Raw genomic sequence first — 26,019 nt, forward strand, 5'->3', positions numbered from 1 at the left:
AGGAGCAGAGATAGAGCCCATTACATAAACATTTCATACCTAATTCAAGTAGAGCCACATCAAAACAGAAGACTTCCTTTCCAGCAACGCTGGACTAAGGTAGGACCAGCTTCACTTCCTCTGAAATGATGGATAAACATTGGTCGCTAAGAGCACAGCAGAGTTATCCCTAGGAGAGGGGAAAGAAATGAGCGCCAAGATTCTTAGTTGCTGCCTGAAGCATTTTCAAAATTCCATCCAAGGACAGGAAGGCTAGAGAGAGCCCAGATGCCCTGAGTTATTTACACCACAGAAATTGTCAAACTAAAAATCGGATAACTTGTTCTGCAGGGAGCTGGTAGTTAGGGACATCCATGATGGCGCTTGGTCGGAGCTCGTTAAATGATGTGGAGGAAGAGAAAAATGAGAATGAAAGCGGTGACATGATTTCACATGGCACTTTAAGATTTAGTCATCCTAGACTTCTAAATGGAAGACTCAGAACCCAGTAGGCCTCTCAGATGACGAGTATCCATAGCTTCCGTGGGATTTCCGGAGCTATGATGGGTTAATATTGGAGATGGAGACCCCCTAAGCCCCAAATGGTCTATTCTTGTCTCTTCTCCCTGTGTCAGAGGGCAGTCCTCGCCCTCTGCCGTGTAAGATTGCAGAAGATGGGATCCCTGTCTGGGATCCCCATCCTTGGAAGCTTTGATGGCAACTCTGCCGTTACACGGAGGCAAAGCTCTTGCTCTTGGGAAGGTACCCCACCACTTCTATCTCCTACAAATACTCTTTCTCTTTTCCTTTTCCATTTCTAGAATTCTCATTAAGTTCAAGTAAAAGAGATAGCGCCGACTCGGACAGGCTGTCTCTCTCCGATGAGCACGGTACAGGAAGAACGAGCCAAGGTAAGAGCTAAGGCCAATGACGGCGCTGGCCAGAACTTCCAAAGTGAAGCTGTACTAGAAGGGGGCTCTGCTGGAAAGTGAGGGTGGGGGAGTGATGCCCATATCACCCGTGATCCCGGAAAGCCAGCCATTCTGTTCTTTGTGATGTTATCGCAAAGACAAGTCTAAGTAGACAAGAATCTCATCCTAAATGTTCTCTTAGATAAGACCTCCCCTGCCCCTGGAGTCCCCAGCATAGGCATTGGGACCCAAAAGCTGGTAAACTATGCCAGGGCAAGGCGGAGCCGGAGGAAACTCTGGTGGAGGTCCGCAGTGGTCCTGACATGCAAACTGGTCGTCCAACCTGGGTATCGGGGTGAAAGACTAATCGAACCATCTAGTAGCCGGTTCCCTCTGATGTTTCCCTCAGGACAGAGGAGAGGAGAGGGAGAATTGCTGTTCACTAGTAGAAACGCATTTAGTCTCTTGGACTAAGAAATCCTCGTCAGGAAGCAGACTCAGCCGAGTGACGGGTCTTCGCCACCCTGTGCCATGAGTCAGGATTTAAGGGTGACAGCAGCCATTACACCAGGTGGAAGGGGTGTCCCCTTGCCGAGCTCGCTCTTAGAACTCCAGACAGAAAACAGCTTCCACGCGGGCAAACATGAAGTAGTGCTAGAGTCCTGGTGTTCGAGATGAGTGCGGTGTGTCAAAGAAATGTGTGCTTCTAATGTGTTGGGAGCTGGAGGCAGAGAAGGCTTCTGAATTGTTCCTAATCAGAAAAGTGTGAAAACAATCCAAACTGAAAAATGCAATTGACCTGTGATCATTTTTAGTAGGTTCCTGTTACCAAAATGACTATCCTGGGTTTCTTCGGTGTTATAAAGGGTTAATCTTACTTAAGGCAGTTATGTAATGTGATTTTTTTTAAAAAAAAAAAAAACTTTTAAAAAGCGGGAGATTAAATTGTGAATGGCATGGAAGTATTTCCTTTATCCTGAGGAAAAGTGAATTATCAGAATATTTGGCTGGCCCTGTAATTTAAATTAAAATAAAAAATTTTTAAAATATTTTAAAAATTGGGGGGAGGAGACACCAAGTAGCCACTGAAAGAGAAAGATGCCAGAACATTACCATTGGGCCACAGCCTCGTGGTGATACATAGATTAATAGAAATGGGTTCACTCAAGATGTAAGAGCCAGCTAGGAGTACACATAAGTCTTTGGGCAAACAGTGCTATAATTAATATAGTTTCTGTGTGATTATTTTGGTCTGGGCAGTGAGAAATGAAAGTGTGGTCTCTGTTTACATCCCTCCCCCCAATCCTTTGGTTCAAGTCTGCCTTCTGTAATGACAGTCCCTTACCCTAGCCTGAGACAGGAGGGCAACAGTGACCGACTGAGGATACTCTACCACGGTCAACCCTGAGCACTCTCCATCACCACCACACACCAGGGGTCAGTGTTTTAACATTGTTTGACTTGGAAATCAACACTTAAAAACCATCAGATGCCATGAAAATATCTGAATCTTCATGTTCCCTTGAAAACCGCCAGACCTGATGTCCTGGCTCTAAGGATATTTCCTGTGGGTCAGTTTTCCCCGCGGGATGGTCCTTCCCTGTGGGACGGTCCTCCCTATTAAGTGATTCTAGTTCCCACCAGGCCGCCTTCCCTCCTGCATCTGCCCCCTGTGGTCATCTGAGTTTGTGATCCCCAATCCAGGCTGACTCTTGGAACCCCTTTCCCCACTTGATCTTGTCACTAAGCAGTAGGTGTATTTTGGGGTTAGGGCAAAAGCAGCAAGATTTGTCTGCCCAGAAATAACCATGCTATATGAGCCTGGATGGCTATGCATTCTGCCAGAGAGTTATAAGTGGGAATTTTTTTTTTTTTAAGGTATGAGCCAGTTGGAGCCTACACACAACATATTACTTTGCCCATTTGGGGATCTGGGGTAGTGTGTAGGGATGGGGAAAAGGAGGGCTGAATCTCAATGGCACATTCTGAAATGTTGAGTGTAGGTGTTACTCAGTTTGAATAGCACTTCCTACAAATGATTTCAGTAAAACGTGCTCAGACACTGTTCTAAAAGCAAAAGCATTGTATGATGAGATACTTTGCCCTGCTTCCCTCCTCTCTTCTTCATTCACTTCATATTTATCAAAGGCAGACAATGAATTTCAGGTGCTATGAAATAATGCTCTTGTACACTGTAAAGATTTGTCATTTGTATTGGTTTAATAAATGCAGATTGGCCAGTAGCTAGGCAGGAAGTACAAGCAGGGCAACCAGACTAGGAAAATTATGGGAAGAGGAAAGGCAGCCAGACACAGAGGAAGCAAGATAAGAATGCCTTACTGAGAAAAGGTACCAAGGCACATGGCTAAATATAGACATGAATTATGGGTTAATTTAAGTTATAAGAGCTAGTTGGTAATAAGCGTGAGCTAATAGGTCAAACAGTTTATAATGTAAACCTCTGTGCGTTTCTTTGGGACTGAACAGCTGTGGGGCTGGGTGGGATAGGAACTTCATCTACATTCAGGCACTTTTAAAGACTTAGGGTACCACACGCTACAAGGAAGACAGTGACACAGTAGGGACAGGGAGTGAGGCCTCAGTGGAAAAGGCCTAGCATGTTACCCCCACCAGGTCACAGTAGGAGCCTGCCAGGGAGTAGGTGGCAAGAATGAGGCCCATGGCGGAGTCAAAGCAGAATAAAGAGAATAACGGTGAGCCATAAAGATGTTGGTGGGTCCTGGGCAGGTGGATGAAGATTCTCCGGGCCAACACTGGTCCAGGTGTTAATCTGCACACAGATGTGGAGCAGGTAAGTACAAGAGGCCCACGACCAGGAGGCTGGTCTCTTCTGGTTGAGAAGGGAGCTGAGCATTGGTTTTCTTCCTTAGTTCTTTTAAACCCTGTGATCAGAACTAGAGATTGCTAATAATAGGAAAAACAGAACCATGACGTGCCCCTTATTTTTGTCCCTCATTTGGGACTTTCAGTGGTCAAGCCCCACTCGGCCACTGTGTTTTCAGTTGGACACATGCTTGGAATCGCATTTCAGTCCAACGAAAGAGCTCCGTTTTCTCTATGGTCACCATTGTGATAATAACGTTTTTTTTAAAAAGAACGGGCACATGGTACCTCACACCAAGAGACCAGGGCTCATCTCTAATAGCGCTCTCCTTCTTTCCCTCTCCCATCACCTATGGCATGGACCTCACCTGGACATTTTGAACAGGACGGGAACAGAAGAAATCTGCTTTTGGCCCACACGCGAAGAAATCCTCCATGTTCTTCAAGTACGGTACAAACTTACTAAACTCTGATGGAAACCATTAAAGGCTTTTTAGAAAATAACTCTTTTTAACATATGCTCAACACAGAGACCTCGTCTCCAGGCCTGTGGGCACACACAGTGGAGACAGTGGTGGCCAAGCCTGCATTCCCGTGGTGCCCCAAAATTCTGCTCTTTGAGTAGGACCACAACCACAGAAGCCACCAGATCCCAGACCCCGGGGATTCCCCCTCGAGCTGTTCTGCTGGCTGCGGCAGTAGGACCATAAAGCGTTTTTATTTCCTCTTTTGTTTCTTCCCTAACGTGATTGTTAATTCATTTCATACATTCTCATCCCTAGCTACCCAAGAGGTTTTGAGGAGATAAATGACTGTCTGGATCAGACATGCTAGCCTTGAGGAAGGGCTCTGAGCTGAGTGCCCTGTTCATGACGCTCCCTGAGGACCACAGGGACATTTGACTCTGAATTCTGGGGATCCTGGGATCCCCCACTTCTGTGACACTTGGCCATTGCTATTTTTTCTAATTATTTTGTTTTGTTTTGTTTGATTTGGTTTGGTTTTTCGAGACAGGGTTTCTCTGTAGAGCCTGTCCTGGAACTAGCTCTTGTAGACCAGGCTGGCCTCAAACTCACAGAGATCCGCCTGCCTCTGCCTCCCGAGTGCTGGGATTAAAGGCGTGCGCCACTCAAGATAGTTCTTATGTCTCCGGATATAAGGCAAGAGTGTGCTAGTCGGTACAAGTCAGTTTCTTTCCAATGTCTTTACCATTTTACACTCCCACCAGCCGTGCATGTGACGTCTAGTTTCTCAACAGCTTCAGCCTTTGATCCGGCATGTGTGTGTGTGTGTGTGTGTGTGTATGTGTGTGTCTTCAGTGCCCGTGGAGGTCAGAAGAGGGCACTGGATCCCTTGGAGCTGGAGTTATCGGCAATTGTGAGCTGCCTGACGTGGGTGCTGGGGACGGAGCTCAGGTTCTCAGAGCAGCAAGTGTTCTGAACTGCTGAGCCGTCTCTGTGGTCCCGTCGGCTGTTTCTCATTGTCACTGTCCTGACAGGTATGTACCTCACTCTCCTCCCTGCCCTCATTTATTCGTTTTTCTCCCCACAACAGCCTCCATCACCACCTACCTCCCTCTCTTTTTCCTGGTGTACTAAAATTCTAATTGCTTTTGGTTTATCTTTTATAAAGGATTTTTTTCCAGAGTCAATTTCCAAGACCCGTCATTAGTTTTTACCTATCCCCTCCCCGGAGTGTGTGTGTTCTTCACAACACACATGGGTTGGTCAGAGGACGACTTTCATGAGTTAGATCTTCCCTTCCACCATGTGGGTTCTGAGGATCAAATCAGATCACCCCCTCTGAGTCATCTCGTAGGTCCAACGTCATTATTCTGTAAAGTTGTATCTTACCATCCGCCTACCTGATACTTCCTCATACGAGTAGAAACTATTACCTGTAAGAGACAGGTAGCTGTCTCACTGAAAAGCATTCTGAAGATGGCGATCAATCTTGAGCCAGCGCTAGAGCTCACATTTTGAAGTCATGTCCACTTTGGTAGTGACAAAATAGACACAACAAGGTAGGGAGTCAATGTGTCTTTAGAGAAAGCAAGCTACGTTTTTGATGCCGCTAAATAATCTGTTTTTGTGTGGTCTCCTGCATGTGTGACTCTGTCTGAGACTGAGTATGATTTTCTTTGGCACAGTTATGGAATCGTGGGGTGAGCAGCCCCCTAAAACGATAAGCCGTCTAATGAAAAGAATCGTAATAGGGGCTGGCAAGGTTTCTCAGTGGTTATAGCACTGACTGTCCTTGCAGAAGACCTGGGTTCGATTCCCAGCATCCATGTGTTGGCTCATAACTCCCTGTAACTCCCGTCTTGGGGGCATCTGATCCCCTCTTCTGGCTTCCGTGGACACCAGGTTTGCATGTGGTACACGGACACACATGCAGACAAAACGCTCATACACATAAAATTAAATTTAAAAAAGAACTCTGTGGTAGTCAGGGTTCGAAGCCAATTTAGAAACAAAGGCAAACCTACCAATGGGAAGTGACTCAGAAATAATTTTTTTTCTTTCTTTTTTTTTAACAGTCAGGATGAACGCATAGGCTCGGAGGACAGTCTGGAGTTCTTTCTAGAGGACGAGACACTGGAGTTCGATCTGGTAACCAGCTGTGTCTCTTGGTTTCAGCTGTCAATGCAGATTCGTTTCTTCTGAAATGCCCTATTCCAAACATGTCACACATTTTCCAGAAGGAAATGTGGCTTGATTCTGCTCTCACATCCTGGCTATTACCTATCTCTGTCATCAAGCCGTCTATAAAAAATAGACAAATAAGAAGATACTGTGCCGGCCCTTTGGAGGGTGAGGCAGGAGAGCCACAGGTGTCGGGCCAAGACGCCAGATGTGACAGAGCAGGCTTGTAATCCCAGCACTTGGGAGGCGGAGGTGCGAGGCTGGGCAGTCCTAGGTCACCCTCAGATGTATAGCAAGTGAGAGGCCAGGCTGCAAGACGTGCCTGACTCAATAAAACAAAGCCAAAGCAGCCACAGGATTGAAGGGCAGCTTGGGCTACCCACATAATGTGTTCCAGGCCAGCCTTAGGTACACAGTGAGCCCGTCTCAAAAACCAACCCTGAAAGAAATCATTTGGAGCAGATCTGTTATCAAATGCCAGCTCTTAGACTGTTCATCATTGTGTGTGTGGTGCGTGTGTATTTGTTTGCCTGTGTGTACACGTGTGTGCCTGTGCATGTGGAGGCCAGAGGTTGACACTGGATGCGTTCCTTAATGGGATTTCACTTTATTTACTGAGACAAGGTTCCTGACTGAATCTGGTGCTCACTGATTTTGGCTACCTAGCCAACTTGTCTTGGGAAATCCCCGGATCTGCCTCTTAATGGCTGGGATCACAAGGGGAGAGGGTTGGGGGCGGGGGCTGCCACACACCCATCTTTTACATGTGTCTCTCTGCTTCTCACCCTTGCACACCCAGTGCTTTATCCGCTGAGCTACCTCACCAACCCAGAATTTTTCATTTTATTGGGTAAGCAGAACCCTAAATAATCTTCCTGCAAGACACCCCACTGTTGCAGCAAAACTGACTGTGAGCTTACTTCAATCTAAATGCAACCACAAAGGCTTGAAAGTAATTTTAAAAAGAGATAAAAGAGGCTGGAGAACTGGCTCAGAGGTTGTGGACTGGCTTCTCTTCCAGAGGTCCTGAGTTCAATTCCTAGGACCCACATAGTGGCTCACAACTGTCTATAGTGAGAGCTGATGCCCTCTTCTGTCATGCAGATAGAGCACCGTATACATAAAATAAATAAGTCTCACCAAAAGAGAAAAAACAAAACAAAACCACCAAATACCACCCGTTATTACACAAGACATACCTTATCCAGGTCATCTTGCTTTTAAAACTGTGCCCAAACACATGGTTGTCCATCTTAGCCCTTTTGGTGTGCAGTACAGCAGTACTGACCATACACACCCTATGGTGAGGCAGATTCCATCTCTTCATCTGAAACACTGTGTCTGTCCAACACCCCTCCAACCTCCAGCCCCTGGCAACTATCTTTCTATTTCCTGTTTCTTAAAGACTGGTTATTTAAATACTTATTTAAATAAGGGGATCATACACTGTGTGTGGTGGCTGGGCTCTTTTACTTACCCTAATGATTCTCAAGGCTCATGTAAATTGGGCATGCCTTTAATGCCAGCACTCAGGAGGTGGCAGGTGGATCTCTTGAGTCCAAGGCTATCGTGGACCACACAGTGAGTTCCAGAGCAGCCAGGACTGTTACTCGGAGAAAGCCTGTCTCAAGAAAAACAAACAAAAAACCAATAACAAAATAAATGATGAATGGGTCTGTGGAGTGCGCTCAGTAGGTACTGAGGAAGTAGGAAGTACTGTGCTTCCTCACAAGCATGAGGACCCGATTTCCAGCCCCAGAACCCATTATGAAAACAAAATAAAAAAATCCAGGTGCAGTGCTAAGTGCTTAGAGCCCTTTCTAACACTTGGGAAATAGAGACAGAACTCTGGGGCTTGCTGGCCAGTCAACCTATACTGATTGGTGAATTTAAGGACTGCAAAAAGATTTTGGGATGGATGGATGGATGGATGGATGGATGGATGGATGGATGGATGGATGAATGGATGCACGGATAGATAAATGGATGCACGGATAGACAGACAGATAAATGGAGAGATGGATGGAGGGAGAGAGGGAGGAAGAGAGGGATGGAGAGAGTGGGCAGTACCTGAAAAACCAATCTGAGGTTCTCCTACAGCCCCCAACACACATGTGCACACACATGTTCATAACCACACAAATATACTGTAGAAGACAGAATTTCTCCTTTTTGAGACTGAACATTGTTCCTTGTGTATATATGTACTGTATTTCCTTATTCAGCAATCTATTAATATTTTTATTGCTTCTGTATCTTGGCTACTTTAAGTTATAACACATTCTATTAATATACAAACCATCTTTGAAAATACGTACTTAACACAATGCTTATTCTACAAAGGCAGGGCATATCAAATAACTGAGAAGAAACGAATCTCCATCAGTTTCCTATCTCCCTCCCATCTTTCCTTTCTCCCCTCTCCTGCCTTCCCCTCCTTCTGCTGTAACCTTTCTCCTTTTACCCCCCTTCCTGTCTAATAGCCCCCATCTCTCCCCACACCCCAAATCTCACCTCTTACAGTTTGCCATCTCTCCCAGGGAACCAGGTGTGGCTCCCTTACAATTCCCTCTGCCTCCCTCATATTCAAAACAGTCACTCCAGGATGGACTCTGAGCATTTCCAAAGGCATCTGTGTGGTCCCCACTGCTGGGGAGGGTGGGGACACCGCTGCAGACCATGTGACATCTGTAGGGATAGAGCATCTTTGGGGACGGAGCCTAGTGGAAGGAAGTTAGCTCTTTGGGAGCATGTTCTTGAGAGGGAATTGGGACCCCTGGGTCTTCCTCTCTATCTCTTGATGACCATGTGATCCTGCCACAATGTACTACAACATCATACATCTACAGCAGTGCCCCTGTGTTGGAGGGAGGGCCGCTTGTTCTTCCCTGCCGTCCAGCTAGCTTAGACCCGAAATGATCACACAGAAACTGTATTAAATCACTGCTTGCCCCATTAGCTCTAGCTTCTTATTGGCTAACTCTTATATTTATTTAACCCATTTCTATTCATCTGTGTACCGCCACGTGGCAGTGCCTCACCGGCAAAGTTTCGGCATGTCTGACTCTGGCGGTGGCTCCGTGGCGTCCCCCTGACTCCACCTTCTTCCTCCCATGCTATAGACCAAGCCAGTTTTCTTTATTCATTAGCCAATAAAAGCAACACATAGACAGAAGGACCTCCCACATCACCCTGGCAGAAATAAGTGGCTCCTCCTTGAAAGGTGATTTTTCTCAAGGAGTTTGCCACATGCGTGGAGAGTTGACGAATATGACAGCTCCCTCACTCCCTACATTGTCTGGACAAGTCACACGGGTGTATCTGACACACTTCTCTTCACCCTTGGTTGATTAGATGCCGGAGATCTACTTCAAGGAGCCAGAAGAGTTGCTCCAGGTCCTCACCGAGCTGGAGGAACAGAATCTCACCTTGGTCCAATATTCCCAGGATGTGGATGAGAATCTCGAAGATGTCAACAAAAGAGAGAGGTTTATACAGGATAAGATGTGAGTGCGTTTCTCCCATTTGACGGTTACTAACCAGAGGCCACACCCAACTCACTCGGGATGTCTCTGCTCATGGTTTAGGCTGGGGTTTTCATTGAAAATGATTTACGTGTTGGGCACAAAGAAGGTAAAATTTACAAGTGTACAGAATAGACTGGTTTTAGTTTAATTTTCTTCCTGTTTCTCTCACTTGCTGAAGTATTGCTGGAAGAGCTGAATTGACACCCATTGCTGCCATTCCGTCCAGGACAGCTGTCAGCTGGCCACCTGGCTACCTAGATTGAGTGGAAATAAACACAAATTTCCTTGGGTGTGAAGCTCAGCAAAATGACTTTCTGTGACTTAATACTACATCATTTTATGTGTCTAGCAGCAATGCAGGCCTAATACAGAGGAGACTAGATATGAATCACGAAGTCCCCTCCCCTGAGATTACAGGTTTGAGAAAGAGTTTCATTCAGATTATAGAGTGTAAAACTTTATATCCATTTGTATGCAAAATGTATAGAATCATTCGACACAGTTTTTTGCATCAAAAGATGGTAAATGTTTTAAGAAATGGGTAAAACTACATTTAACATCAGAACCAATTAATTTGCCCAGAAGGCAACCCCCCCCCCAAAATAATCAAAGCTTCCCAGCACCCTTCATTGTGCCTCTGTGCCCAGTTCCATCCTTGGTGCATGTGGTGGTGGCCCAGAGAATGTGAGCATGTTTGTGATGGAAAGGGATCTATGACCAAATCTTTCCCTGGAGGATTTTTTTTTAAAGATTTATTTATAATGTATATGAGTGCTCTATCTGCATGTACACCTTCATACCAGCAGAGGGCATCAGATCCTATTGTAGATAGTTGTGAGCCACCAGGGATTGCTGGGGATTGAACTAAGGACCTCTGGAAGAAAAGCCAGTGCTTTTAATTGCTGAGTCATCTCCACAACCCATGCTCTAGAGGATTTTTGCCAGAATCCCAAGGCAAACTAGTTAGGTATTCATTTTCCCTGAAGCTGAGGCTATTCTGATGTGTCAGCCAGATTTGGGGACACTCATATGCTGGAGATGCACAGCTTACGGTTGACGGTACCTCCATTCTGCTTTCTGTCTGGGATCTTGCGGGGAACCACAATAGCAGAGGAAGTAAAGAAAGTGTCTCTTGATGGAAGTTAAAGCCTGCATTAAAGCGTGCATTTGCCTAGTTGTAACTTGAGTGTAGATGTAAAGATAGGACTAGAGGATAAAACAGCTATTGAACAAGCACGAGGATTTGAGTTTGAGCCCCGGAAACCACATAAGGCCAGCTGCAGTAGTGCACATCTGTAATCTCGGTGCCCCTAAGGCAAGATGGTAGGCAGAGACAAGCAAGAGACGCCCCAGCAGCCCAGGGGCCAGACAGCCTGCCATTTGCTTCTGTGAACAACAAAAGAGAAACCCTGGGCCACTGGGAGGCTTCAGTGGGTAAAGGTGCTGGCGGCCAAGCCTGAGTCCAATCCCTGGAATCCACATGGTAGCAGGAGAGAGCCATGTCCCGTAAATTGTCTCTGACCCCTAAAGACACCAGGGCATTCATCCCTGACCCGACCACAACAAACATTCTCTCTCTCTCTCTCTCTCTCTCTCTCTCTCTCTCTCTCTCTCTCTCTCTCTCTCTCTCTCTCTCACACACACACACACACACACACACACACACAACGAGCTGTGTGTACCTGCCGGGTACCAGCTGCTGACGTATGCCCAAAACGGTCCCCTCCTTCTTTTGCATCAGAAACAACAACATTGCGTTCCTGCTGGAGCACAAGAAGGTGCTCAAGACCAATTGTGAGCGAGAAGAGGAAAAGGCAGCGGAACTGGAGCTGAGGTCCAGGCTCTTCAGTTACGGAGAATTCAATTCGGATACTCAGGTACATTCTTGGCCTGTGGTAACTTTGTCTCCTGGTAGTAATCTGGCCTCCCTGTGTGCTGAGCACTTGGCAGGGGCAGTTAAGGCGATCCACAAACTGTTGACAGGAATTATTTTTGCCAATATGAAAGAATCGGTTTACTAGCTAGGAACTATTGACACTGACTTTGGGGTCATGTGAGGTGTTGCTCTTGTTATTTCAAACTGCATTTGTGTGTTTGTGTGATGTAGTTCACTGCCTTTGACCATTTCGGTGGCAATTCAAGTGGACAGTAGCACAGTGAACACACCATGAACCCACACATGTAACGCTGAAAGGAAAATCTGCCCAGCCCTGGGCCTAGGACATGTGTCAACTTCTTTGGGTCTGAATGAATTAGCTCATTTCCCAGCACCTGTGACATATGCTAATACCCTTATCTCTTGACAAGCTCATCTCTCCCAGCCGGATGCAAACCCCTCCACACAGGGACAATCCTGTTGATGAGCTCAGTGTCCCCATAGCATCAATGCTCAATAAATGTTTGTTGAATGAATGATGAGGGTAGCTTTCAGGTCCACAGGAAACTCTCACTACCACTGGTTTCTTGGAAAGACCTCTAGGGAAATAAGAATCCAAAGCTGCTACGTGGGGCTAACGTTACATTTACGATCACAAACTTTGACTTTTTAGACAGAGGTAGATTTGGGGAATGGGCTGCATTAGAAAACAGGCAACCATCCTCCCTTGCCTACAGTTACTCAAGGCAAGGGCTGTTTCTGGCTGCTAGGCTCCTGCATGTCCTAAGGTATGACAGTATGATGTCTTAGAAGCTGTGGCAGGGACTGTGTTGACTGGAACAGTTCAGTTGCTTTTCTTTTTAATCAACCATTTTTTTTTTAAACTGTGGTACCATATACAGAAAATTTGCCATCTAACCATTCTGAGTGGGCAATTCAATGGCATTAAGTACATTCATGCAACGTAACTTACCACAGTCTATTTCCCGAACTTCTCCATCACTTAGGCATAAGATTTAATATCTTAACCATTTTTGGATGTACGGTTTGGTGTCAAATATATTCACACTGTTCTGCAACATATCTTAACAATGTCTTTGGTCTTGTACAGCCCATCTTGAGAATGCTTTTGGTCTTGTACAACCCATCTTGAGAATGCTTTTGGTCTTGTACAGCCCATCTTAAGAACGCATTTGGTCTTGTACAACCCATCTTAAGAACGCATTTGGTCTTGTACAACCCATCTTAAAAATGCCTTTGGTCTGTACAACCCATCTTTAGAATGCTTTTGGTCTTGTACAACCCATCTTAAGAATGCTTTTGGTTCTATACAAGGTGCTTGCCCATTAAACACGCGCCCCCCCATCCCTTCACCGCCCACATCTGCTTGTTGTCTCTTGGAAGGTGACTCTTCTGTATCTTGTGCAAGTGGATATGTACAATAAGTGTCCTCTGTCTAGAGCTTGTGTGACAGAGTAAAATGCTCTCCAAATTCATCCTCTTCGTGGCAGGTGTCAGAATTGTGCCCTTTTTAAGGCTGAACAATATTCCATCTTATGAACCACATACTTTATTTACTCATTCCTCTACTGATGGACACTTGGGTTGTTCCTATCCTTCAACTCAATTCTGAAACCGACTACCCTGTAAGATAAAAGACAAATTATTTGTGACATTACTGGCATCCACACCTCAACCAAACCCCTCTAATTTCAGAGCAGGGGACGATGGGGAAAGGCATCTTCAATACTTTAAATATTGAGTCAACTAAGGGAAGGGAGAATCTAGGGCCAGGGCTCAATGCCCAGATGGTAAGACCACTGAGGACTGCTTTGAAAATTCCTGTTTAAGTCCTGCTTAAGATTATCCACAAAATAAGAGTCTTAACTATGACACTGGCAATTCATGGACAATTTGCAGGCACACTCTGGAGCATGGGGTTAGTAACTCATAGTCTTCCAAAAGTAGGAAGTGTGGAATATGGAAGAAGGGGGGAAAACTGAAAAATTAGAAGTGGGTTTTTTGTTGTTTTGATTTTGTTTTTGAGACTGGGTCTCATAATCTAAAGCTGGCCTCAAATTATGCAGATGAAGATGGCCTTGAGTTTCTCCTCCCACCCCTCCTTGAGGCTGGGGTTACAAACATGCTACCGCACTAGTTTCGTGCAGTCTTTTTCATGTTTAGTGTTCTGTGTGTATCTCTGCAGCCAGAAGAGGGCGCCAGATCTCACTACAGATGGCTGTGAGCCACCATGTGGTTGCTGGGAATTGAACTCAGGACCTCTGGAAAAGCAATCAGTGCTCTTAACCTCTGAGCCATCTCTCCAGCCCTTTCGTGCAGTTTTTAGGTGCCTCTCACGCATGCTAGACAGGCACAGGACCAAAGCTACACCCCTAGACACACGAATGAGGCATTATAGTCTTAGACTTTTCGACTGTCCTCCAATCTTTCAAATCTTAAAATATACAAAACATAATCCTTTATGAATAAACATCCATTCCTAATCTTAAGTCCCCCCAATTTATTGAGGACAATATAGCACAAATAATTTTGGTATTATCATTAGGGACTTCAAATCTATAAAAATAACTTTAATTCTTTCAAAACTGCCACACTTAACAAATGTATTCAACCCCTTAAATTTTTCCTCAGTATTTTTAAAATAAAAATTTAATAAGAATAACATTAACAAACAAGTAAGTCTGCCTCTAAAGGAATTTTCTCAAGCGAGCACAGCCCACAGAGGAGGGACTAAATTGACTCCTACCAGAACCCCGCCCTGGATCTCTCCATCCTTCAAGGCGATCCCTGTTTTAACGTCTCACCATGGATTTGCTTTGCTGTTTTGAACGCTATAGACAGAACCGTGGCCTGTGTCTCCCTGCCCCCATGTTTACGGGGTTTGCCCACATGACTTTTCAGCAGCAGCGGTTTTTAGTGGCCTCGGGACGGCATGTTGGCTGAATTTGATCATCTCTGGTTTTGTGTCCGCAAGGAAGGAGACATGGATTAGAATGGAGTCCAGCCAGACGGTGGTGGGGCAAGCCTTTAATCCCAGCACTCGGGAGGCAGAGGCAGGCATATAGTGATTTCGAGGCCAGGCACCTTATGCTATCCGGGTACTCAGTCTTTGATCCATCTTCTTGCACCCAGCGCCTGCTGCCAGGATGAGGGCAATCCCAGCCGCTGCTTCTCCCACACGCTCTGGCCTGAGCCTGCCTGCCCTCTAGTGGCAGTTTAAAAGGCCCATTTGCACATCTGAAGTCACTAGGGGGCCTCAGCCTGGAACAGTTTTCTTGGCTCTTTAGTTGTGGAGGACCAGGGGCTGGATCTCATTTACACAGCTGCCTTCTTTCATTTCCTTCTCTTAGTTCTTAATCTGTTCTCATCTTGTTTTAATAAAGTATTTCATCTTGTATTTCCCTCTGCTGTTTGACGGGGGGAACTTAAAAATCACCATGAAAAGTCACCGCCTGTCTGTCCCCAATGCTCTGTTCAAGGAGCCTTCAGAAACTTCCATTGGAACATTTTCCTACCAGTTTTTCTAAAAACCAGAATTAAATACTTTAAATTCCCATATATATTAGACTAAGTTTTTTTCTCTTCAAGAAAGGATCCCCTTGGTTGACCCAAACTCATGGCAATTATCTGCCTCAGCTAAGTGCTAGGATTATAGTTATGAACCCTACTTTCTGGCAAGATATTTATGTCGTGTTATCCCCACACCCCACACACACACTTGGTGGTGTCCTTTCACATTTTCCCCTTTTATATTTTTCTGCCCTTTAGCTGTCTCCAAGGTTTCTAAAAAAGAATGTGTGGGTCTATAAATAGGAAACAAAATAAGTGCTATGTTGTGATGGTGACAGATAGACAGAACTTCATGATAAATAGGATTCATGATTTTCTTTTGTATTGTTTTGTATTTCCCTAAGTTTTCTTTAAAAAAAATAGACGGTTCTTGTAGTATAAATGGAAATGCAGTAAGTATTCGGAAAGTGAGAGGCTAGGAGTTCTGCAATGAACAGGATCTTCAGAACACTTATTAAAGCAGGAGGTGGAGCGACATGCTGTTGGAAGCAATGGCGGCTCTGTGAGGCACTTGTGGTCCAGGATGGGTCTCCCCAGCAGTGCGAGGCCACTGGCCTCGGGTGGGGTTTCCTTGACTGTGCGGTGACTTTCATCTTCTTGAGCAGAAGTGTGCAATCCTGGGGCACGAACGTACATGGAAAACGATTTACTTTGTCGAGAAGTTTATTGAGTCCCTCTGGAGATAAAGGATGCTATCTTTCCTCTCCCGAGTTACGTTATCTACCAGCTCAAGAGACTGCAACTTCAAGTAAAAGAGCGCAGTGGCGAGGTACAGGGATTGGCGGGCTTCGGCCTAAATTCTTAGTACAGCAATGGCGTCCCCGTGGAGAGTTCTAATTTTCAACTCCTAAAAGGCTGTTTGGTCAGCCTAGGAATCTGTTTGCTTGAACACGCGCTTCTCTGAAAGAATGCAGTCATTGATTCAGCAAACATTTATTGTGTAGCTATGTGCAGGACACTGATTTAGGGGTGCACGGTAGCCAAAGCAGTAGCCCCTGCCCTCCAATTCCCCCTCAAGAAGGGGACTTGAGCACATATGCAAATAAATACCACATAGCAGTATGGACTTTAGTGAGTGTAATAAAAATGGGGGAGGAACACCGTTATACCGCTGGTAGCACAGTGATTTTAGATGTTTTGTCTGCTCTCAGAGCATTTAGGGAATGTTTTATACACATGCTTGTAAATATTGTATATATTTTAATATAATCCCAGGTATCACTGTAATGACTATAAACTACAGCACAAATATTCCCTGCTACATGTTCTCACTGATCTTTTAAAGAAGCATTTAGGGAGTTGGGGGTGTAGCTCAACGATAGAACGTTTGTTTACCATGCCTTAGGCCCTGGGTTTAAAGGATGTTTCATTGCTAACACGGCAGAGAGGAATTTTGCATTGACTGACAGTGAGTGAATAGTGAAAGAATGTTTTCTGCTCTTTCTTCCTGAGCTCAGGAAAGGCTGATAGACTCGCTTAGTAAAAAGATTAATCAAGTCTACAGAGTCTGCATCGGAGATGCTGAGGTCGGCAGCCTGAATGCAGTTCAAAAGCTGGTCAAAGTCGAGTCTCGCCTGGTGGAGCTGAGTGACCTCATCGAATCTATTCCCAAAGAAAATGTAGAAGCCATTGAAAGGATCAAACAGAAGGAGAGACGGCAAAAGTATGGTGATACTCTTCTCAGTATAGCCAATGGCTTAGGTGGCTGCTTCTGTGTAACCCCCCCCCCACCTCCCTAGCCCCGTCAGCAACCTCTACGTGGCAAGCATTGCAACTGGGGGTGCAGGGTCAACTCATGCCCACCTCCCCAGAGAATATTCTTGAGAAACAAGTGTTATTGTTACTACAGGTGATGAGCACTCCGAACCAAAGGAGCTGGGAAAATAGTTTAGCAGGGACAACTACCCCAACCAGGATGGCTGTGGGGAGGGTCTCCAGTCATATGAACACGGCTCAAGGGCTGTCATGTGCAGGATCGATACTGTGGGGCAGGTTCTACCGTTAGAAGACCACAGGGGGAGGTGGTGTATAAGGAGGAATGGCATGAAGCTCAGCGCTATTCGGTGAGGGGTTCCCCCTGGGACAGGTAGCTGGCACACACACTCTTGCTCATTTCCTCCCACGGACAGCCTTATGGGACTGTCGTCATCCCCAAAACCTCACCCTTTCAAGTTAAAGGTTTTCGTAGTCATTCGTAGTTTGGAGCTGTGATAGCATAACATCGTTGCTATCACATGGCATGTGGGGAATGCTGACGAAGTAGTCAGTGTTCATGTTCTAGCGAAGGGGAACACGCAGAGGGGCAGGTGAGCACTGTGGCTCTGGTGTGGCAGATATGGGCATGGAGCCTGCCCTTTTAGCTACAACCACTGTGACGCAAGCAGGGAACATCTGTCTAGTCTATCTCATTAAGGCTGCTTTGTAGGCAGCTGTGATATTTACTTCATAGGGCTGATGTATCGAATCATCAAATCAATGCAGAAGCACTGAGCATGTGTGACACACGCTAGCCATCAATATTAATATTACTGGTGCACAGGGATACCATCTGCTCATGGAAATGAAGGTGACGGCTCTCACAGAATATGAAGCAAACTTAATCTAAGCGGAGGATGGCTCCTGACAGATGGCCTCAGGTTTTTATAGTAGCAAACAGTCTTGAGAGTAAATTATAACTTATTTCCTACAGTAACTTGCACACAGTCCTAGTTTTCAAAAGAACTTTTTCTCAACCTTCCTAATACTACGACCCTTTAGCACAGTTTATACTATTTAGTTCCTACTTCAAAACTGTAATTTTGCTACTGTTATCGATAGTAATGTAAATATGATATGCGGGTATTTGATATGTGACCCTTGTGGAAGAGTGGTTTGACCCCCAGGTTGAGAAACTTTAAAGGCAGGTGAGGGAGGTAGCCGGGAGCTAAAGTAGCTGTGGTATAAAGGACTTCAGTGGGATGGAGAGAAGGCATGGCCTTGCTTCTGACCAAACTGGGAAGAGGGACTTTTCAAAAATGATGAAATCAAATGCCTTACCATTGCCAAATATTCAAAGCCATCGCTATGGGAACCTTGCACGTGGATAGTTCATTATCAATCAATACAAATGTAGATGTTTAACCGTCTGGAGAGATGGCTCAGTGGTTAAGAGCACTGTTCAAGGCCCAATCGCCCTTCCTGCCAAAGGACCCAAGTTCGATTCCCGCTGAACGCACGGTGGCTCTCAGCCATCCATCCTGAGCTCTGGCGCCCTCTTGTGGCCCATGAGGGAAAAAAACAAATGTAGATGTTTTGCTTTTTATGAGTTAGAGAATTTCTAATAAAAATGTACCTCCTTGCCTATGACAGGCTGCGTGAAGAGAAGATGAGAGAAAAGCAAAGACACCAGGAGGAGCGGCTAAGAGCTGCTCTGGAGAGAGCAGTAGCACAGCCCAAGAAGAAGGTTTGTGTTCTGCCAGCACGGTCCCTAGCCCAGTCCACATGAGAACTGCCCACCCTTCCGAGGCACACTGGGGATTCCGATCATGATCAACACAACATGGCAGTTCCCTCACCCAAACACCTAAGTCACACACATTCACCAGAGAAGGGAGAGGTAGGAGTCACAGGTTTCCTTAAAAGCCCCTTTTTTTAAAAAAAAAATATTTATTTATTTATTATGTATACAATATTCTGTCTGCATGTATGCCTGCAGGCCAGAAGAGGGCACCAGACCCCTTTACAGATGGTTATGAGCCACCATGTGGTTGCTGGGAATTGAACTCAGGACCTTTGGAAGAGCAGGCAATGCTCTTAACCTCTGAGCCATCTCTCCAGCCCCCTTAAAAGCCCTTAATGCAAACACTTGCAAGACCCAACAAGAACACTGATTAAAATGGTTTTCTCAAACAGGCTCAACAAAGCACCCACTCGCAGCCATTGAGGGAAACCCAGGTAGAGCACTAGGGAAGGCAACATTAGTGGCCAACACGGTGCTCTCTTAGCCACTCGTACTTGAGCTACCTGCTCCTTAACTTTCTGTTCGTTACTCCACGGTATTCTAAAGGTGCCCCCATTTGCCAAGCATGCTGGACATCTAGCAGATTCTATCCATCTCCTATAACTCCTCTTACTATTTTAAGCCATTTTATTCATGTAAAGAGTTCAAGTTAATATTGACATTCTACATACTGCAACAGAAGTTATGCCAAAGAAAATTATTTTGTTATTCCTGTTTCAGCTGGGAAGACGGCTGATCTACCGTTCGAAACCTCGATCTGATAGTAAACAGGAGTTACTTTTAATTGGAGATACAAGAACAAAAACACAGGAGGAAGAGTATTTTTTTAGTTGAACAGGAGCATGAAGACATTTAATTAGCAAATGTTTTATATGATGTTGGCGTTCAGTGATGCAAGGCTGAAGTTTACAGGAGTAGGCATGGCAACTGCTTTCTGCCAAGCCACTACTCAGTGCCATCATCCATGAGCTAAGAAATACTGTACTTTAGGTTGTCCCCTTTGGAGACACATCCAAAGGACTTCATTGATAGAATTATAGTAAGAATGACCTCCCTCAAAGCATGAGAATTTTAGTCATATTTTCTAAAGCAATAAGGAAGTTCATTGCTACGAATATACAATTCTGAAAACTGGACAGGCTTAAAACGTACAAACTATAGACTATGGCCTCAGCTCATGAGACTGGTTATTTCACAGTTAGCTCTGAAAACTTTAAGTGAACAAACCACACACCTTTAGCTTGAATGTCAGTTTGTAGTATGCTCTATCTCCATAATTATTTCAATTTTCATGTTTTGACTTAGCTACAATATGTACATTAGTCTATATTGATATATAATTTATTAATACATTTAATACAATAAATATAAATATTAAGGAAATGTTTAACTTTAAGCATGTTAAAGTGGTTTGAAAACCTTAAACGACACAGCTAAGTCTCAGTTAATACAATTACCATGGCTGAAACTCACCTTCAGAAAAGTTCTAAAGCACAAACTTACTTATCCTTTATAGAAAAAAATGAAATCAGTGGGCTTACCAAAAAGTCACCTTGAATAAAACTGGGGGCTCTTGAAGCATTTGTTCTATGATTATCCATTGCTTCAACATTTGCGCTTTGCATACAAGTGTCTGCATAGAAATAGTTCACAAGTCAAGTTGGAAAAAACCCAAATCTTTATTGTATAGAAATACATATATATAAAAAAAACCTCAAAGATGCTATTCTCTCATTTCCCCATCTTCCTCCTCCTCTTCAACGCCTCGGATATAAAGGACATTATTACACCTGTAAACAAACAAAGGTCCGTTTTGATTCACTCAAACCACGCACGATCATCACTGCTCCATTTTCAAACTGGATGCTAAACTCAGCTTGTCACCCTCCTCTGCTGGTGCTATACAGACATGCTTCTACCACTGTCATCACAATTACACCTACAACTTATCAAAATAGAGGCGGATGCTCATACTAGAAAATGAATACAACAGAAATCCTCAGCAGCTAGACTTAACTTCAAATCAAAGCTCTGTAACCCAGGACACTGAGACAGGTTACAGCTAAGGACTGGGAAATGTAATCAACAGTAGGAAACCTTGAGAATTAACTGAAATCTCCCAACAAATTTAGTAATTTCAAAGGCTTCTAAAGTCTAGATGCAGAGAACTGTTAAATCTTTTGGCTTTTTTTCCTTTAAAGTAATCCCCAAACTAAAAGACTGATTTAAGCAGATTGAGTTTCACCAGTAACTCCGCACACACAAACGCGCTCATTACCTTATTAGAACTTCACCCAGATGTCCAGACAAGGCACCATCTATGTATTCTTCTGTATTTGCAAGCTTTAGATAGAAAGAAAGGTGTTAGTATAACTGCACAAGAAGACAACAGTGTAGCATACCTACTGGTGAGAGCACAGGGGCTGAGACGAGACTTCGCCAACTCAGACTGTATCGTAATTAGGAAGTAGGAAATTAGCTCTATTACTCTTGTATCTGGATCTCCTGTATTAAGACATGCATGGTACAAAACTAATATATAATAAAGCTTGTTTCAAAGCTGTTACGCCTTCTAGATGTTATTTCTGATTATCAAAGTGGATCAAAGAAAGCTTCCAATATGAGTTATAACTTTTCAAGTTTCTAAAAATCCAAAGAATCAGACTAATTTTCTCAGAGCAAAACATTATGGATCATATTAAGATGGGTGTACAAAACCTATGACTAAAATATATTAACCAACAACCAAACCAAAGAAGATTTTGAAAAATTCATGTGCTCATTGGGGAGAAAAAAAAAAAAATCAAGAATCATCTGTAAAATTACTTCAGCCAAACTATTCCAATTTTAAATTTAAAATGTTTAGCTGGCATTCTCATATTTAAAAAAAAAACACTACCAATGCCATATGGGACCACCAAGGGCAGAATAAGAGAAGGACTCTTCCTTCATAAGCAGGTGGTGGACATGAAAAATAGGAAGATGTGGTGTAAGGCATTTAAAACCCGCTAGGTGTTTCTTCTCTGGAGGAAAACAAAACACCTAGAGAACTTATCACCAAAAACACGTTTGTGAGACTCTTCATTTTGTGTAATTGCTATCAGATGTAATACATTAAGAGTCACTGATTTTACATGTCCCAACACTTAATTGGCTTCTAAATTACAATAATGCCCCAAAGCTTCCCATCGTGTATTAAATCCAAAACCCTTACCACTGCTGAAGCTCTCTCTGACCCCCATTCTGCTGCGTGCACCCTGAACACACCGAGCATGCCTGTGGATGGATGCTTTGCATCTGCTGCCCTTTCCAACTGAGGCGATGCTCATGGCTTCTTCAGAGAGGCCAGACTGCCGTGTTTATTACTGCATCCTCTAGCCCCTTGGCTTGCTTTATCATCATGCTGTGCATCATACCTGACTAAGTGCTACATTATCTCCCACCACCGAATCAAGAACCAATAGTACCATCACAGTACCAACCAGACAGTAAGTTTTGGCTAACTGAGGCACCTCAGAAACTGGGCTCACTCAGATACATTTAGGAAATGTAGCCAAATATTAGGTGGTCTCATGTATTCTGAGCTGGTCTTTAACTCTCCATGTAGCTGAAGAAGATGTTTAACTTCTGGTCCTCCTACCTCTTATCACCGAATGATGGAAAGTACAGGCTTTCATCACCACACTGAGTTATGAGGTGCTGGGGTGGAACAAAACCTACTTTTAAAACATCACTCTGTGGTTTTTCAGCATATTCATAAAACTGAACTTTCCTTACTAATTCCACAGTATTTTTCACTGTGATTTTTTTTCTATAGCCTTTGGGAATGACTCATTTCAAGAATTTTCCAGAACAAAAACTTCCATATGCTTGTTAGCTGGGTTTCTGGTTAAGGTATCCACGTAACTAACCTTTAAGACCTGGGCAAAAACCACAACCAAACCACCACAAACAAAAAATAAAAATAAAAAAAAAAAAATAGACAAAGGTACCAGGCATAGTAGCACATGCCTTTAATCTCTATACTTGGGAGGCAGAGTCAGGCAGATCACTATGAGTTCAAGACCAGCCCAGTATACATGGCGAGTTCCAGGCTAGCCAGGGATACACCATGAATCACTAACAGAAGCTAAGGCACAGTCCATTTCCAGTTCTTCTCTTTCATATTTCTGTTCTATGACAAAATGCTGTCAGTGAATCGCTTTCATGTTGTGTTTTTAGAACTCATGAAAACAATTTAAAATTTTCTCTTATAAATTCTTTGAAAAAGGAAGTGCTGGGAGGTTTTGGTTTCTATAATAAAATGGTATTAGAAACCAGACGCCAAAGCTCTTCTTTCTTTGGCTGTCATAGTAAAGTTCATGGTGGGGTTCTGGTTTGATCCTGGGTCTTAGTACTAAGTACATCAGTTCAACATCCTCCCTGCAGGGCACTTTAATCCTGAATTCTGCTTTCTGTTTGTCAGTTTAATTGTGTACTTATCAGTCACAGTAAACCTTTGAGGAGACGGTGAAATAAACAGTTTTACTCTTCTCGGCACTCCTGGGCTTACCTGCATGTTCATGTAGCCATCGACAGAGACCAGGTAGCCCTTATATTCCATCCCCCACTTGAGTTTCACCATCACTGGTTTTCCTGTCAGTCCATTGAGAAAAGGCTTGGGATTGAGGGGTAAACTCTGCAAGAAAACAAAAGCACCATTTGATCATTTTTGCTTAGCTCAGCTCCCACCACCCAACTCTCTACCAAACCATCAAGCAAGACTTCAGGGCATCTAGTTAGGGCCAACTTGATTCACCGGCACGTTACAATTTGTTGGAGAGTGTCAGATACATTTAAATACCCATTTAGTCAACCTCACATTTAACTCATTGACAGAGCAATCAAATACTGAATACCAGGTGGGGGTGCAGCACGCACAATAGCAAAGCACTGGTCTGGCATGCAAGAGGCCACTGGTTCTATTCCAAGACATCTAACCCCCCAAATACCTACTCACTACCCAAGCTCTAAAGAAATAAAGGCACTCGTCTGAGGAGATTGCTGCAGACATAAGAAGCAAGAGTGTCCAATGCAAAACGACAGAAAGATGCAGAGGGCAAATCATGTTCACTTTCACTGTGGGAGGCAGGACCGGGTCTCCAGTTTTTATCATGACCAGTGCCTCTCAATGCAACCGTATCAAGCTTATTCTTCAAAAACCAATAATTCCCTTTAAACTCAGGACCAACAATCCCAAATCTACTCATCCATCATCCCAAAGAAATTGAGAAGTTTGGTTACTAAACTCTAAGATGAGGGGATCTTGGAGGGCAGGATCTAAATCAGTAGCCAATTTCCACTGCCTATAATTTATCATCCACAAAGCAACCACTATTTTTAAAGCATCTATCAAGTCATATAATATCTTGCCTTAAAAAACGCTCCAATGTTCTCCAACTGCGCTTGAAGGAGACAAACTTCCTAACAGGCCTTGAAAGACCTAGGAATCAAGCCCAGGTCTTCTGCAAGGGCGAGAAGCCAACACTCCCAGCACGTGTCAGCATGAGCGGTCCTTAATTCAAAACCACTATTGCAAGCACCTGTTGGCTCCCGTGGATTTCAACTGGTCAACCTACTTTCTGGTTAGGGCTCGCGCGTGACACACAGTGCCACCTTTTAGAGAGGGGTGCTCCTCCTCGGCGCTCTAACTTCCCAAGGCGCCTTCCCAGGGCATCCTGTCAGCTTCCCGCTTAGCGATGGCCACACCGCGCCAATTGCTTACATCTGGGACGGGCTGTCGCCTGCCTCCTTCCCTCCCATACCTGAGAAACTGCAGGGTCTGCATGAGTCCCTGGCGCCCTAAGAACAGCATCAGATGAATGAAGGGGTGGCCCGGGCCTTCGGTTCCAGGGAACAATGAGCTAGGGGTGTCAACCTTACGGAATGATGAAGGCGCACTGTGGCGTGCGCTCGCGGGGAGCGAAACCCCGCTTCAGTTTACCCCTTCCCTGTGGCTCCAAACAACACGGGAAAAGGCGGCCGGGGGACTCGGGGACGGGAAGGGGTCCGAGGCGCGCGCTGCAGGGCTTCCCCCCGCCGGACGGGGAGAAGGAACGAGCGTGCGGCCGCGCGGCGCCTCATGGGGATGAATGGACGGCGCTGCCCGCCGCAAGCCCCGCCAAGCCGGACCGTCCCCCTCGCCCTGCCCGCAGGGCTCGTCCTCCTTACCATCGCGAACACCCGCGAGCGCTACACCCCGCTCGCCGTCGACCCCGCCGCTGCAAACCCCTCGTGCGTGACCGGAGCAGCCGCCGCCGACCCGGAACGCGCAGCGCTCGGAGAAATGGCCGCCAAAAGAAGAGGCGTCACCTTTCACCTCCCGCCCGCGTTCTCTCGGCTTCGGTGATTGGATTCAAAGAACGCGCTTGCTGATTGGAGGAGATGGCGGGCGTTGTCTCCTGGCAACCAGAGGAAGGCGCGCGTTTGCGTCTAAGTGCCAGGCTATGTCTAAAGTGGGACGATTGAACCGTCCCGGTTCTGCTTCGCCGCAAGGATTTTCTCTGTTTCTCCCTGGAGAGCCGACGGTTTTTTTGGTGGTTTTTTTTTTTGCTGTTTTGTTTTATTTTGTTGTGTTTTGTTTTTGCTATTGCAGGTTATTATTCTGTCCTTCAGCAAAGAGAACGAGTTCGGGTTCTTGGAGGTCCCTGCTCACCCTCCCACAGATGCAGCACTTGGGGAGCGCCTCTGGCGTGGTCCCCTTTAACGCGAGGGGACTCTATTCTAGAATGCCCACTTGCCGGTTTTTAATAGAAGTTGGGGAAGGCGAGAGTATGTGAGCGCAAGAGAAAGGCACCGAAGTGGGGTCAGTACAGAGGTTGAGACCGGGTCAAGTCGAGTCAGGGTGACCTCTGTCGTTCTGATTTCTAAGCTTAGCCAGTTCCAGAAACCAGGGCGGTACCTTTACATGTGTTTTAAAATAAAGATGTAGGGAATTAACCCAACTAGGGTTAATCTAACTGATGGAAAGATATCGATCAGAATCCCATTTAATTTTCCCATAATCCCAATGTTTTAGATACCGGTTCTCTTGGGATAGGAAGCCCGTGTAAAAACAGTACTTTTTTTTTTCTTTATCGGGAGACCTAACCCTATATGAATCTAAAAA

The 26,019-nt window shown here is 44.9% G+C and overlaps 2 protein-coding genes across 2 annotated transcripts in view; one reads left to right on the forward strand and one right to left on the reverse strand.

The window, feature by feature from the left end:
* The window catches only part of Ccdc38 (coiled-coil domain containing 38), a 36,087-nt gene extending 15,779 nt beyond the window's left edge, over positions 1 to 20,308 (forward strand). Inside the window, 12 exon segments of the mRNA XM_057757414.1 lie at positions 801 to 890; positions 2,251 to 2,260; positions 3,881 to 3,903; positions 3,943 to 3,971; positions 6,278 to 6,346; positions 9,734 to 9,885; positions 11,648 to 11,783; positions 15,979 to 16,054; positions 16,057 to 16,142; positions 16,831 to 17,036; positions 18,722 to 18,815; positions 19,593 to 20,308. Coding sequence (XP_057613397.1) covers positions 801 to 890; positions 2,251 to 2,260; positions 3,881 to 3,903; positions 3,943 to 3,971; positions 6,278 to 6,346; positions 9,734 to 9,885; positions 11,648 to 11,783; positions 15,979 to 16,054; positions 16,057 to 16,142; positions 16,831 to 17,036; positions 18,722 to 18,815; positions 19,593 to 19,706 — 1,085 coding nt within the window. The 3' untranslated portion in view covers positions 19,707 to 20,308.
* Positions 20,309 to 20,442: 134 nt separating this feature from the next.
* Snrpf (small nuclear ribonucleoprotein polypeptide F) lies at positions 20,443 to 25,217 on the reverse strand. Its single transcript, XM_057758270.1, has 4 exons — positions 25,083 to 25,217; positions 23,425 to 23,550; positions 21,151 to 21,215; positions 20,443 to 20,662 (listed from the first exon to the last, which is right to left on the reverse strand). Exons 1-4 carry the CDS (start codon positions 25,083 to 25,085, stop codon positions 20,596 to 20,598), a joined length of 261 nt encoding a protein of 86 aa, XP_057614253.1. The 5' UTR covers positions 25,086 to 25,217; the 3' UTR covers positions 20,443 to 20,595.
* Positions 25,218 to 26,019: the final 802 nt, after the last annotated feature.

The sequence above is a fragment of the Chionomys nivalis genome, chromosome 25 (genome assembly GCF_950005125.1).
Source record: "Chionomys nivalis chromosome 25, mChiNiv1.1, whole genome shotgun sequence".
NCBI lineage: Eukaryota > Metazoa > Chordata > Mammalia > Rodentia > Cricetidae > Chionomys > Chionomys nivalis.

Excerpts from the sequence above, each read along its gene's own strand:
- Snrpf (XM_057758270.1), bottom strand. Across the intron at positions 21,216-23,424 it reads ATGGCTACATGAACATGCAG|CTTGCAAATACAGAAGAATA; the intron begins GTAAGCCCAGGA and ends TTCTATCTAAAG. Across the intron at positions 20,663-21,150 it reads CTGGGTGAAGTTCTAATAAG|GTGTAATAATGTCCTTTATA; the intron begins GTAATGAGCGCG and ends GTTTGTTTACAG.